We start from the raw sequence: 15,576 nt of genomic DNA, 5'->3' as shown, positions 1-15,576 counted from the left end.
AGAGCATTTGGATGATCCAGAAGAACATTGGGAGAATGTCATATGGTCAGATGAAACCAAAATATAACTTTTCGGTAAAAACTCAACTCGTCGTGTTTGGAGGACAAAGAATGCTGAGTTGCATCCAAAGAACACCATACCTACTGTGAAGCATGGGGGTGGAAACATCATGCTTTGGGGCTGTTTTTCTGCAAAGGGACCAGAACGACTGATCCGTGTAATGGACAGAATGAATGGGGCCATGTATCGTGAGATTTTGAGTGAAAACCTCCTTCCATCGGCAAGGGCTTTGAAGATGAAACGTGGCTGGGTCTTTCAGCATGACAATGATCCCAAACACACCGCCCGGGCAACGAAGGAGTGGCTTCGTAAGAAGCATTTCAAGGTCCTGGAGTGGCCTAGCCAGTCTCCAGATCAACCCCATAGAAAATCTTTGGAGGGAGTTGGAAGTCCGTGTTGCCCAGCAACAGCCCCAAAACATCACTGCTCTAGAGGAGATCTGCATGGAGGAATGGGCCAAAATACCAGCAACAGTGTGTGAAAACCTTGTGAAGACTTATAGAAAACGTTTGACCTCTGTCATTGCCAACAAAGGGTATATAACAAAGTCTTGAGATAAACTTTTGTTATTGACCAAATACTTATTTTCCACCATAATTTGCAAATAAATAAATTTAAAATCCTACAATGTGATTTTCTGGATTTTTTTTCTCATTTTGTCTGCCATAGTTGAAGTGTACCTATGATGAAAATGACAGGCCTCATCTTTTTAAGTGGGAGAACTTTCACAATTGGTGGCTGACTAAATACTTTTTCCCCCCACTGTATCTACAAATAAACATTCTGTGTAAAATATATGTAATACAAAGCGAAAACAAATTTTTGTTCACCTGCTGGTGTTGAACACACATAAAGGTTGCAAACAACAAGAGCCCAACACCAGCATATTGCATGATATTATGTGCAGTGATAACCAGCAATCTCCCCAGCACCAGAACAAGAACAGTCAATGGTCAGTCATCGGTACAACTTTGGTTGAAGATTTATTTCACATTTTAGTGCTACATTCCTCTTTACTCAAATCTAGGGAGCGTAGGTAGATCGCGTTGGAAATAGTTCACGATGATCAAACTTCATATCATTGATATATCCTAAGAGTAATTCTTAAAATGTGGGTCTTATAATAATAGCCTCACATATGCAGTCATTAATGAGGCAACATTATTCAGTTTAAAAAAGGTGTCCATTTCAACATTTAAAAAAAAACCTCAAAACACATACGATGGCAAATCTCATTTACAGTATGTCACAAGGTCGATCTTATGATCCTCTAAATGACCTCTGTTCTCTAGTCTTAGTCCCCTAACAAAGAGGCAATTCTGTGCCATTTCTTAGAATCGACTTCATCCTTTTCATGTAGTGAGTATAGAATGGTCTATGACATAAAATCTTGATAATACTGTGAACTCTTATTTCATAGCATAAAATCCAATAAGCTAACTTCGATTTTAAAAACAAACACTTAATTTGCATGTATCACAATTACTTAAACATCCTGTGTGAATAAGAGTGTGGAGAAGAATGCATCCTATTCGGTTCAAAATAATGGTGGTTATGTGAACGGAGATCCTGCAACACATTACAGTGTGGCAGAAAAATGTGACTTTGTGGAGGCGGGTAAATTAAAAACCACATCTCTCTGGTGAGAGGCCTTGCACTACATGTGCCGCCAAACCATTAACATTTTGTGTGGTCTTGATCATGTCTAACCATAGGTTCAAAGTTTTAAAACAAACTTTACTTGGGGACCCTGCGGAAATATGATCTCTCTCATTGGGGGGGGCTTGAACATTCACAAATGTCCTTGAGATATGAACTCATCAAATGTTCTGCATCTCTTACGGCAACAACAACAAAAATCTCCAGTCGCACCTTATTTTCTCTCTTTCTCAGTGGTTCTGCTCGAGTTGTAAAAACATACCGACAAAGAAACAACAACAGAAAGATAACGCGCTGCATGGTGCCATACTTGCGTACATTAGAATACTTTTAAGTTGAAACTTTTCCCCTCGGTCTCAAAATGCACATCAGCAAATTCAAATCGTTGACATAGTTGCACGTGATCAAACGCTATATGTTACCTGTTCCCATCAGATAACCTAGCTAGTAGCCTAGTCAAGGATGCATCATGCAATATGGCACTCCACACTTGAGACAGACCAAGAGGAATAAAAGTCAACTTAGAGGTTTAAAAATACCCCTCTGGTGTCCAAGTTGTATTATTTTAAGTATGTTTTGTATTTTACCTCTATTTAACTAGACAAGTCTGTTAAGAACAAATGTTTTATTTACAATGACGGCCTACCCCGGGCGATGCTGGCCTACCCCGGGCGATGCTGGGCCAAATGTGCACCGCCCTATGGAACTCCCAATCACGGCCTGATGTGTTGCAGCCTGGATTCAAACCAGGTACTGCAGTGCCTCTTGTACTGAGATGCAGTGTCTTGGACCACTGCGCCACTCGGGAGCCCCCTTGGTGTCATTGGTTGGTGGATAGTAAGACCTTTGATAGGCTGATGCAGAGTTTGTTATAAGAAACAATCCCTGCCAGCTGGCTAGGTTAGCATAGGTCAGGTTCTCTGATGGGAAAAGCTAATATGTAGCGTTTGAACACGTGCAACTTTGTCAATGATTCTAATGAGCTGATGCGCATTATGAGACAAAGAAAAAGTATACATTTAAAAACTTATTCTAATGTTTGCAAGAATGGCCTCAGAGTCCACAGAGCTCTGCTGCGTCCCGATGAGCGCTTGGCTGCCACCAAAAAAAAAAAAAAAAAAGAGTCTAGCGCCCCCAGTTTCTGGGAGGTCTCTAGTCCAGCTGCTCCTGTTTTATCCTGTTTGAGTTAGGCCCTCCTCGCTGGCCCGCCCTCCTCAGTTCCCTCCTCAGGACGTACTCGCTGAACTGGGAAGAGTCGACGCCTCCACCGCAGGAGCCGGCGATCTCAAAGCCACGCTGCTGCAGACGCTCCAACACCTGGTGGACACACAGAGAGAGAAGGGGTGTTGAGGTAACATTGTTAATACTGTTTTTAGATGTTACACACAGAGGACGTTTAGCTATCCTGAAGAGAGGGAGGAGATTCAGAAAAACAGTGTTCACAGAGGCGCAATGCTCTTAGCAGATCAATCACAGTAGGAAGTAGAACGTAGCTAGAAACAAAGTCAATGACAACATGCACCTTTGTCGAGCACAAGAAAAAGTGGCATCAGGGTTGAATGAACAGAGAAGAACAGATTATATAGTAAAAGAATGACTAAATACACAGATGAATTTAGGGGAATAAATAGAAAGGAGACATCCATCCCTTCTTACCCAAAACCAAGAGCCTCTCATTCTCACTTATTATCTCTCTCTCTCTCTCTCTCTCTCTCTCTCTCTCTCTCCCCCCGTCTCTCTCTCTGTGTGTCTCTCTCTCTCTCTCTCTGTGTGTGTCTCTCTCTGTCTCTCTGTGTATGTCTCTCTCTCTCTTTGTGTGTGTGTGTCTCTCTGTGTGTGTCTCTGTGCGTGTGTCTGTGTCTCTCGCTGTGTGTGTCTGTGTCTCTCGCTGTGTGTGGATTTGTCCCTGATCCCGCAGCCTTGCAGACATCTACAGATGTGCCCGGAGGGCGGCAGGATCACATTCCATCAGAGACCCCAGGGGGTAGTAGGGCCTTTCTCTCCCGCTATTTGCCACTTAGCTCAGCAAGCCCCCCTCTCCCTCCAGCCCCGGGCCAAAGCCCCTGCCAGAACTACAAAGGTCCCCCCAATGCTGGCCGTCTCCCCCGCCACCCCACCCTGCCTCCATTAGGCCCAGATACAGCACCCTCCTCCGGCGTGCTTTAATAACCAAACAGGATTATGGGCCCTGCCTCAGGACAACCTGCCAGGGAATGCAGTGTAGCTCTCTCTCCCCCTCCGCCGCACATAAACTTGAGAGTGGTTTGTTGGGGTGTGAGAAAGGCTTTCTGCAATATACAGTAAGAATGGAAAAACGTCCAACATTTTTAATAACAATGGTTCTGTGCTTTCATTTATGGATGCCTCTCTAACTGAGGCAATGGTTTCAACATAACCGAGGAACATTTTCATCTAGCCTTCTATAGAACATTCACATCCGGCCCCAGAGACTAAGCACAGTGTGTGTGTACGTGTCCTCACCTGGACAGAGTTGAGATGACAGTATCCATTGAGCGGGAAGCGGATGACGTGTGTGGAGTCGTGGTTCCAGCCGGCATTGACCGAGTTGCACATGACGTCGCCGATCTCCGGGAACACGTCCTCGATGAGGGCCTTATCTCCGCTCAGCGTTATCCTCTCTCCCAGGTCGGGCGCCACGCGTACCACCAGGCACTCGCAGGGGCGTGACACCCTGGCCAGGTCGCGATCCTGGCGCCAGTGCTCCAGCTCGGCCAGCAAGGGCTGAAGCTGGAAGTACCGGGCCTCCTCGTACAGCAGGCTATAGTCCTGCATGGGGACAGCAAAGAGACCAGGTCAGGTCAGGGCAAGTTGACACAAGTGCAGCATCTTAATATAATTTCCCTGTTTGGGTGAAAGTGCATGGGTTCTCAACACCTCTACTTCTAAATCCCAATAGATGACTATTCATGAGGAAAGGAAGCTGGTTAAATCTCCTGAGACCCAGCCAAAGTGTGATCACTCAAACCACAGGGATTCTGGGTGAGTCCCATCCACCACAACAATTCACTGCATTATAAATCCGCAGAGCAAGACTAGTCCCTATTCAACATCTAGGTCTACCACAAACCCCAACAAGGTCTTGTGGGGGGGGGGGGTGGGGGGTGGTATCTTGCCCAAAAGGCAGCGGGGCTTAATCACGCTTTCAAATTTTCTCAGACTCGGTCTCACATCTGAATGTCTGTCAGGGAGAATTTAGCCTGGGTCTGAACTTGGGCCTGTCTTTTGTCTCTGCTTATTTTATCTGACATACTTCCCCACTGATTGAGTGCCACTGTGTTTGGACAGTCCATCAGATAATGTCATTTATTTTCTCTCGGGCCAAGTTTGTAATTAAGGGCTAAACGACACATTAAAAAAACCAAGCAAACGGAATGCAAACGTGTCACATACAGTGAGGATCAGCGGCCCTCTTTTGGACACGCACGGATCGCCAGGCACGGCACACACACATTTAGTGGTAAGCACTGTCATAACGTCTACAGACACTGTAATGTGGCCAGCATGTTTGCTGTTTTTTTTATTTATTTCACGAACATCCTCGAAGCGTCAATGGAGAGTACACCATATAATTCCCCCGGTGTTCAGGCTTGGCCACGCAAAAAAATAAAATCAGCTTTTTTGCACCAATGCTGACTAGAGCCATACACTCTCTATATACTAGCGCTCTGGGGTTTGACCAGATGATTGGACGCTACAGTGGAGGGGACAGTCAGACACTCACTTTGAAGTCGTCTGGGATGAGGAGCTTGGAAGTCCTGAGGAAGTTGAGGATGTAGCGGAACATGTGTCCGTCCCTGTCAATGAAGTAGTGCTGCTTCAGACTGTCCAACACTATGGGCTCTGTGCCATCAAAGAGACGGCCGATTCTAGAGAGAGGCACAAAGAAAACACAGAAAGAGAGAGAGAGAAAGAGAGAAACACAGAGAGAGATATGTTAACATATGTTTCCCAAGCCAATAAAGCCCTTAAATTGAAATTGAGAGAGCCTTCTATGCCATCAAAAGGAACATAAAATTGGACATACCAATTTGGATCTGGCTAAAAATACTTGAATCAGTTATAGAACCCATTGCCCTTTTAAGGTTGTGAGGTCTGGGATCCGATCACCAACAAAGAATTCACAAAAATGGGACAAACACCAAATCGAGACTGCATGCAGAATTCTGCAAAAATGTTTGCAAAAATATAGGTGAACAAACTAAAACACCAAATAATGCAGACAGAGCAGAATTAGGCCGACAACAGCTAATGATCAAAATCCAGAGAAGAGACGTTAAAAATTCTACAACCACCTAAAAGGAAGCGATTCCCAAACCTTCCATAACAAAGCCATCACCTACAGAGAAATTAACCTGGAGAAGAGCCCCCTAAGCAAGCTGGTACTGGGGCTCTGTTCACAAACACAAACAGACCCCACAGAGCCCCAGGACAGCAACACAATTAGACCCAACCAAATCATGAGAAAACAAAAAAAGATAATTACTTGACACATTGGATATAATATACAAAACAAATAGAGCAAACTAAATGCTATTTTGCTTAAACAGAGAGTAGTGGCAGAATACTTGACCACTGTGACTGACCCCAAATGAAGGAAAGCCTTGACTATGTACAGACTCAGTAAGCATAGCCTTGCTATTGAGAAAGGCCGCCCAAGGCAGACCTGGCTCTCAAGAGAAGACAGGCTATGTGCACACTGCCCGCAAAATGAGGTGGAAACTGAGCTGCACTTCCTAACCTCCTGCCAAATGTATGACCATTTAGACACACATATTTCCCTCAGATTACACAGACCCACAAATTCAATTTGGATAAACTCCCATATCTATTGGGTGAAATACCACAGTGTGCAATCACAGCAGCAAGATTTGTGACCAGTTGCCACAAGAAAATTGTAGATATTTTCCCTTTTGTACTTTAACAATTTGCACATCATTACAACACTGTATATAGACAATATAACATTTGATATGTCTATTATTTTGGAACTTTTGCGATTGTATTGTTTACTGTTCATTTTCGTTTATGATCTATTTCACTTGCATTGGCAATGTAAACGCATGTTTCCCATGCCAATAAAGCCCTTCAATTGAAAATGAGATGAGAGAGAGACAGAGATCAATATACATGCGACTTGGAACAAAATGCTTGATGATTCAATTCTCAGTTGCTAATCTAGTCAATGTGTAGATGATATTTTTTCCCCTTCCATGCATATGTTATGGGACCCAACAAACTGCTTCTATTCTTGAGTTGAGTTGTTGAGCAGATGACAGTACTGAGGACAGTGACTCTGTGCATCATGTGCTATGACTCACTGGATGTGGGTGAGCTCAGTGTTTGATTTCTTTCACGCCTTTGTTGAGTGATGCAGACATTACTCTGCTCCATGCACACAGACAGAGACAGTGTGAAAGAGAGAGGCCGTGCGAGAGAGAGAACGAAAGAGAGAAACAGACAAAGACAGGTAGAGAGCGATAGAATCAGAGGGAAAGAGAAATAAAGCGGTATGGATGAGAGGAAAGAGCTGTCCTGTTGGTCTGATGGAGGGGTCAGGGCCAGCTGGTAGAGAGGAGCCTGAGGCGGGGTGGCGCCCGGCCCCGGCCCCAGGCTGCAGCGTGGCCCTTTTGCCTCCAGATGGTTCCGTGCCCTTTACTGCTGCTGGGACATCTGTCAGAATTACTGAGCTGCTTTTGTCTGCAGTTTGGACTTTTGAGCCATGCAAATGCTTACTTCTCAAAATATCTCTGGGGCAGGTTTGAAAAAAGGAGGCCATTTTGTATTTGGTACAGTGGGGAAATATTGCTATGATGGATCGTAATCACTGTATTGTAGAATAGCCTCAATAATCATACGAATTGAAACTCAGTAATATCAAGCCCTGTGTTTTACATCCAGTCTTTCCCACCTCATTCATCCATTTGAGTGCTGCATCTTTGTGATTGGATGAACTTTGACATTTGTCCGGGCTGCACTGTCAGCGGTTGGCATTAAAGTAATTCTGCAGAAACTTTGTATAGTTTCAGCCAGCACTTTTGAAAGTGGTGTTCACGAGCCAAAGCTTATGTACTACGTCATCCATTTTGTATATGCTACGTCCCAAAATGATTATTTTAATTGCAATTCGTATGATACGTTAGGAATTTGTTGTGCTTAAGATCCCAGATGGCATCTTTAAGCAGTAAGAGAGCCAATGCAGATGAACATGGCTGAAATGAGGGGCTAGGCTACTGTCTACATCATCATTTCCCTTTCAACCCCTGAATCATCCCAAACACCCTCTAGAACCACAAACGAACAACACAGATTTTTTTTAAAAACCACTCTGTGGCACTGTGTACCAAAAGTGCTCAAACAAAGACATAGCTTTACTCTATTGTAATTGAGGAACTGTATCAATAGCAGAGCCGTCACATGCCTGGACTCTGGGTACTTGGTTAACGTGGCCAGACTGCTGGTGTACATGTGTCCGCCCACGTCGATGTGCACAGGGGCGTTGGACTTGGTGAGCTGGGCGGGTGTCGGGATGCCCTGGTTACTCAGGGGGGACGCTGGCGATCTGGTGATCATTGGCCTGGACATGCTGGAACGGTTATCCTGTCACAAACAAGTAGACAAATCATGTTAATGATTAGCAATATGGTGGACAGCACAGATTGAATACACATTAAAAAGGATTTGTTCATAATATGTAAATGTATATTTTATTCCATTGATAAATGTTGACTGAACAGCACAAACTCCAGTCAAAATGGTTACATTTACACCAAACAGGAAGTGTGTTAGTTCACACCGGTTAAAAAGGATACATTTACACCAAACAGGAAGTGTGTTAGTTCACACCGGTTAAAAAGGATACATTTACACCAAACAGGAAGTGTGTTAGTACACACCGGTTAAAAAGGATACATTTACACCAAACAGGAAGTGTGTTAGTACACACCGGTTAAAAAGGTTACATTTACGGAAGTGTAAACACACCGGTTACATTTACACCAAACAGAAAGTGTGTTAGTAAATGTTACATTTACACTGTGTTAGTAACCGGTTAAAAAGGTTACATTTACACAAACTGTCCACCGGTTAAAAAGGTTACATTTACACCAAACAGAAAGTGTGTGTAAATGTAACCTTTTTAACCGGTGTGTACTAACACACTTCCTGTTTGGTGTAAATGTAACCTTTTTAACCGGTGTGTACTAACACACACTGGTTAAAAAGGATACATTTTAAACTAAACCTGAAATGAAGAATTCATCATAGCAACATTGCAGGACTTTGATTGGCCAGACAATATTCTTGTCATCATTCTGAAAAAAAGTTGCAGTCAAATAGTTGGCCAAGGTCCAACACCCTCTGTTAAGTCAGGACTGGGATAATATACATACAGCTCTGTGTTACACTAGCCTAGTATTTCCTGACCTTGACCTGAATGTTACCAAGCACAACATTCCATATCTGTTGGGCATAATCATCTTCCAAAATCAAATCAATTTGGAGCAGCAATCTCACACAGACTGTAAATGTGCAATAATCAGTCTAGATTTGAATAATGTAATAAGATTTAGAAATGTTCCCTGCTAACCCAAAAACACAATTAGCTGGCAATATCTCTAATGGCACACAGAACAAATTGAGTTTCCCAATCACAAGTTCAAGACCCTCCTCTGAGCCAATAAGAAAAAAAATACAGAACGTCTCTGCACAATATGCAAACATTGTCATTGGAGGGAGAAATGTAGATTTTCTCATTTGAATTAAGTAATAATGACCAAGAGATTTAGAACACCTTAAATTAAAACTTTAGATTACGTTTTAAATGACATTAGCTCTGCTTATCTGATTTGATCAACGTGGGGATATGGATACAAAACAATTGCATTGATTCACACCAAATAAAGCCAACAACTTCCACTGTTGGTGGCTAGGCAACCGACATAAAACAAAGCATCTACAGAGAGTATGCACAAGTGGAAACGAATTGGACTAAATACACGTATGTTACCTGCGCTGACGATGAAGACACAGCATTATCATTCTGCTTTAGTGATACTGCAGGTAAGGGGTTGCTTCTTGAGTACATGAACGGAGCGTCCCCGCATTCCGCTCCTGCTCGCATTGAGATTCGTTTCAGGGACGCGTGTACTACGGACTCATCCAAGGAATTGATTGGATGCGGGTGCTTTCTCGGTTTCTGAGGTGTTAAATCCATGATATCTGTTGCTTCCATTATCGAACCTGGCGCACTAAAAACAGGCTTCGAGCTGGAGATGCTGTCGGTTTCCACCTACAGACTCCGGAGAGGCGTGAAGGGCAGCAGCACACCATAAACAAGAGCGATGCTTCTGTGGCAGACAGTCAACTGTGCCGCTTTTGCAATGGTTGTTGGGATAAGTCAAAGCCCCCCGAAAGCATGTTCATCCTGTTGCCCCTGGGTTTTTAGGGTTGTCGCTGTTATAAAGGAAGGTATTGTCACATTTACCGCAGAATTTCGCGTCTGCTAAGGTGTATTCTATAAAGTGGACAACAGGTTAATCTTTGGACCACCCCAAAAGCGCAGCATATCCCAAAAATGACGCAGATCTGGATTTGCCCCCTGGCCTGTTCCCTTTCCATTCTTCGCCATCCTTTGTTTCCAGCTGCCTCTCAAACACTACCATGTAGCCTGAACATTACTTTTCCATTTAGCCTGCATCTGAAACTAAACCTTGTCCAGATGTCTGGCAACAACAGGTCCTTGGTAAAAAACAAAGCTCAGTAACTATTGTAAACACTAACAGTGCAAAGTATTCCGTGACTAACCAAAGTGCATAATCAAAATGCAACATAGACCTCGTGTTTCGGTTCTAGATTAAACACACACACACACTAGCCCCCAGGGCATTGGCGACCCCGGATGAACGCTTAACCTTTCCCCGACCCTTTTAGTCTCCACAGCACACTGCCCATAGAGCAGTTTACGCACATAAAGCAGACACTGATACTATTGATAGCGTACGTACGCCCTCCGCTGACCTCAATCAAGCCATGAACTCTCTCAACCTTCAGCCTCTTAGTAACCGTCGATCTACTCATGATACGTTTCTTTTTAAACGGCGTTTTTGTTGTTGCTTTACAACGCTTTGATATTTATTTACGTCACGAATAGCGCCATAAAAGTTGAATACATGATTATTATTTGCCCAGAACAATGATCTGTATTCAGGAGGGCTGTTAAGATTGTAGTGTAGATTTGATGAGCAAATTAAAAACAGTGACACCCACCCATTTTACATAAACTAGCTGGATAATGTTGCTCAATGTTATGGACACATTTCCACTTTGTTTTTTTGCAATGTGTCTGTTATGGTTATTTATTTAGCCTAATCTCTTTTCTTATTAACAGTTATGCAGGTGCCCTTCCTAGTTCCTACCGGTACCTACCATCCACACACAGTCCAAAAGGTTCCTCCCTCTATAAAGCAGTATGGTCTTGGCCCATACCAGAAATATGTAGACTTCAAAGTCCCTTCTAGATCTAATCTAATGGCATATCAGAGATCCACAGGCAATTATTTTTTATCTTTCAAAAAGCAGAAAGGGAGAATATTTTCCTATCCAACATTTTCCATAACAGCACTGCAAAAAGATCATAATACACACCATAAGATGGTAACATTAAATCCCCAACATCTGACCCCTCATTGTAGTTGTTTACCAAACAGAATCCAAACTACATGAAGTATTGACACACTATACTCTCCTGGGTTATTTTCCTATAACGTTCAGGAAATACAATCCACTCATTTTAAAAATCAGTATTTTAAAAATAATTTAATTAAAAAACAACCACAACTAGCCTTAAAACATCCATGTTTTTACTTCTCAGTTTTGGCAGTGTGGGTTTCACACCTAGATACCCAATTAGCAATTAAGCCTGCCTTTGAGTACAGGCCTAGACTGTGGTGTGTGATCCTGCCCTGATTTGCATGCAGTTCGTTTGTGCACAGGCCGATAAGCGCAGGCAGCCGTACATAGTTTTAAAATTCAACTCCAGAATCCCTCTCGCAGAAGGCAGAGGGGCCCGCGGGGCGAACAGAGAGGGAGAAATCACACGGCTGCTCTTCAAAAGCGAAACCTGTGTACAGCAGCCGGCAAAGTGCGTGGGATCATACTCAGAATGCAGGTAATTTGTTCCCTGACTAATTTGTGGAAGATGGTATGTGTAGAAAGTTCTGAAAACCAGCTCGCTGGAATTGGCTGTCCTCAAAGCCTTGCCATCATGAAGGTGGATGGAGTGGAGAATCTGCTTCGAAGAATCATGAAAAATGTGTGTGTGTGCATGTCATGGAGTGAGAGAGGAGAAAAAGAGAATGGGATTCAGTACATGTAGCACAACCATTTCATCCCAACTCCAATTAAAACCATTTCCTGTGGATTATTTTTCAGGTTGACTACTCCTACTTTCAAACAGCAGGAGAACACTTCAACTCTTACAGTACACATCTAAACGGCACAGACCAGGACACCCAGGTGGTAAGATCATCAGTAGAACCTGACAACTAACACTGCAAGGCATCGCAAGAACGCCAACATAAAGGGTCTTAAAATAGGGTGTTGGGCCACAACGAGCCAGAACAGCTTTAATGCACCTTGGTAGTCTACAAGTGTCGAACTCTATTGTAGGGACGTGACACCATTATTCTGGGAAATTTGATCATTTGTATTTTATTCATTGATAACGCCGTCTCAGGCACCTCTCCAGAATCTCCCATAAGTGTCCAATTGGGTTGAGATCTGGTGACAGATGACAATGGCATATGGTTTACATTGTTTTAATGCTGATCAAACCATTCAGTGACTACTCATGCCCTATGGATGGGGCATAGCCATGGCAGCCAAAATAATGGCCTGCCCAGCATTTTTATACATAACGCTAAGCATGATGGGCTGTTAATTGCTTAATTAACTCAGGAACCACACCCGTAGTCAAGACTGTGTCTCATTTACTCAATTGTTTCCATTATTTTGGCAGTTACCTGTACGTGTGGACTGATATACTACATCCCATTCTTCATCTCTTTTCCTTTCAGAACTCCTGCAAGTCAGTCTTCCCACCTGTTGCCATTTTGAATAATGTAGGCCAACCACATTGCTGTGTGGATACAAAACAAATGCTCTACCATTTGTTAGTGGTTCAGTGTTCCCTTGCTCCTCAAGTTTAGCGTGTTCTTGCATATTTAAGTCTAAACAAATAGTTCCGTCTCAAGTGACTTTGTTTATCCTAGTCTGGTGTAATTGTGTTGACCAAATCCACACCATGTTGAAACAAATCTGGAGTTGGCACAATGAATCAAAGATTAGTTGTTGGACTGCACTCAGTTTCTGTGTTTAGTTTTCAACAAATATTGTACATTTTTTTGTTGTTCACACAGACACAAACAGTTGCATGCACAAGTAAGCATTATGGTAGGAATCTTTTCAGCCTGCTGTTGAGTCCACTGTTTTAATCATCCCAAAATTGTTAAAGGTTCCCTCATACATTTGGAAACAATATAATGTGTGACTAATGAGACACACACACACACACACACACACACGTGTGAAGCACATTGAGCAATGGTGCCCTTTTACGCACAGATGCGAATGTTGCTCGTCATAACAGCGCCCTCCAGTGAATGCTCCTAGAGCCACGCATTTCACTCAAGTAGGGAATAGGATTAATTAAAATGTTAGCGTGTGCGCGTTTTACTTTTTGCCATTAAAAGGGTGGAAATATACCACCAGCAGCCTGTAAACAGTTAGATTTTGATTGAGAAATGTCAAGTTCAAAAAGTTGCAGTGTTCATAGCCATTGTGGCCACATCCTGATGCGCAACCATTTATCTCGCTAGTAATGTGTTACCCATTGTGGATGAATATCATTCCTAAAATTCGAATTTGTAAACTCATACTAACCATATATATCATGTTTTGTCTCCATAACATCACAGCTACAAAGATGCAAACATAGATCCAGACTTCCGCCAGGGAGTATCTAAATATTTGCAGTGGCACCTCTGTACCGTGGAATTCCCTGCGCACGGGTATAGGTCAGCCCCGCAAGAGATCTATGGGAAGCAAAAGGAAGATACTGTAGCCTGCATTGTCTCTTGGTTTACATAGATATGGTTCTCGTCACAAAACGACGCAAAATACAAATGCATTATTCACAGAATTTGCATTGACGTGTGTAAAATAGGTACCTCCTGTCTTACAAAATAAAAACCCTCCGGCAAAATTGCTCCACAATGGCGTCTTTCATTAGCCAGATCTGGGGCACTCAGGAAATGAAACTGGTTTAGGACAAACGAAGAGGCTTTTTCTATCGAAATGCCTAAACTCAGTTTGTGTGTGACGATGTCCGACGGGGAAAACGGCGACGATGTGTTCGGGCTGAAACAATGCGCCAGGAGCAAATTCACACGGACCGATAGCTATGGTGTTTTCTGAACAAAGGTCGTAAAATTCGGTGAAAATACAAATATAAACTAAGTAATTCATCGGCAGGTACAGAAAAATAGTTGTTTTACACCTAACAATATCCAGGAAGTGGTTAAGTGTTACTGTGGCGCTCATCGCCTGGCACATGCGTAAAAGCGGCTGCGCCTTGAAAGTCCCAGTCAAACCAGCCTCGGAAATAATAGCAAACCCAATAAATATCCGCTTACCTGAAACATGGATGGGCATAAAGTATATTTGAGAATCCTTTCCCTCAGATTTCGCCTGCGATCTGCTTCCCTTCCTACACCAGTGAGAAATGCAATAGCTTGGCTAAGGTAGACAGAACAAAATACAGAGAATACTTGCTCCAGGGCTCCAAACCCCTCAAGGCAAAGATCAGGATACAATTAGCTCATGTCTCTACCCCAGTCTAAACCAATCTGCAGAATAAAACTCCTAACAAAAAACATCACTACAACAGTGCGTCGGCCTTTATGGAACATTTATTTTATATTTCTTCATAAAATCGTGAGAAAAAAAAAAATCATGCATTTTTTTTCGGCATACAACATCCTAACGCCTGTCTCAAACTTCCATATTGGCTTCCTCTCGCACAGCAAAGCTGATTTTAATCGTCATGATTAGTTTTGATGTAACGTTCCCGCAGGCGATTTCTGCAAATGGACTGAGTGTTTTCTTTGCCAGGAAGGAAAAGCAGCAGATGGTGATAATTATATAGATTGTTGGTTGTCTTCTGAACATTTTATTTTTTTAACGTGTATTTTTTTTAAATGTTCTGGAGCTCGAACATAAATGGTCACAACGTCAAACAACTTGATTTACAATAAACTTTAATCAATGGATTAATTCTCATGGTAAATCGAGCCCCCTCCCCCCAATTCCCTTTGGCCAACTTCCCAACCTACATAGTTATATAAATAAGCACTTGCAGCCTTGCCCCTATCAAGTCTGAATCAGCGCCTGGGGCTTATGCACGAGCTCATTTCAAATGTTCAACCATGCATCATTTCAGGGCCCGGTTTCCCAAAAGCATTTTAAGTTAAGTTAATCGTTAGAACCATATATCCGGATCAATTTAGCCTTAAAATGCTTTTGAAAAACCGAGCCCTGGAATGTTGAAGATTTTAATTTCAAACGGTGGCATACTGACAGCTAAGATTAAGTTCTAAATTCTTCCGTTCATTGATTTCTACATAATGCAAAATATACATATTTTTGTTACCTGGTTTTACAGTCATTTTAATGATGTCCATATATTTTACATGGCTTTTCACTCTAACAGAGCCACATGCCTGATAAATTCAACAGTGCACCTGTTCATTTGTCTCCCATGTACTGCTGTTGAACGCACAA

The 15,576-nt window shown here is 42.7% G+C and overlaps 1 protein-coding gene across 5 annotated transcripts; it reads right to left on the bottom strand.

The window, feature by feature from the left end:
* Positions 1 to 1,024: 1,024 nt before the first annotated feature.
* LOC112226850 (BTB/POZ domain-containing protein KCTD1) lies at positions 1,025 to 14,900 on the bottom strand. 5 transcript variants are annotated; one of them, XM_042307954.1, is made up of 6 exons: positions 14,430 to 14,900; positions 13,678 to 13,829; positions 8,159 to 8,337; positions 5,462 to 5,606; positions 4,201 to 4,506; positions 1,025 to 3,036 (listed from the first exon to the last, which is right to left on the bottom strand). In XM_042307954.1, exons 2-6 carry the CDS (start codon positions 13,705 to 13,707, stop codon positions 2,872 to 2,874), a joined length of 825 nt encoding a protein of 274 aa, XP_042163888.1. In that variant the 5' UTR covers positions 13,708 to 13,829; positions 14,430 to 14,900; the 3' UTR covers positions 1,025 to 2,871. The 5 variants fall into 5 exon arrangements, with proteins under 5 accessions (XP_042163888.1, XP_042163889.1, XP_042163887.1 ...); XM_042307955.1 differs by lacking the exon at positions 14,430 to 14,900 and adding an exon at positions 13,965 to 14,347; XM_042307953.1 differs by lacking the exons at positions 13,678 to 13,829; positions 14,430 to 14,900 and adding exons at positions 8,981 to 9,050; positions 9,746 to 11,472.
* Positions 14,901 to 15,576: the final 676 nt, after the last annotated feature.

The sequence above is a fragment of the Oncorhynchus tshawytscha genome, linkage group LG28, assembly GCF_018296145.1.
Source record: "Oncorhynchus tshawytscha isolate Ot180627B linkage group LG28, Otsh_v2.0, whole genome shotgun sequence".
NCBI lineage: Eukaryota > Metazoa > Chordata > Actinopteri > Salmoniformes > Salmonidae > Oncorhynchus > Oncorhynchus tshawytscha.
Note: the sequence above shows the minus strand (reverse complement) of the source record. Positions and strands in the feature narration are given on the sequence as shown.

Coding starts and splice junctions, on each gene's coding strand:
- LOC112226850 (XM_042307952.1), bottom strand. CDS start 9,970: ATGGAAGCAACAGATATCATGGATTTAACACCTCAGAAACCGAGAAAG. Junction 8,338..9,745: donor TGTCTTCATCGTCAGCGCAG/GTAACATACGTG, acceptor TGTTTGTGACAG/GATAACCGTTCCAGCATGTC. Junction 3,037..4,200: donor GTCATCTCAACTCTGTCCAG/GTGAGGACACGT, acceptor TGTGTCCACCAG/GTGTTGGAGCGTCTGCAGCA.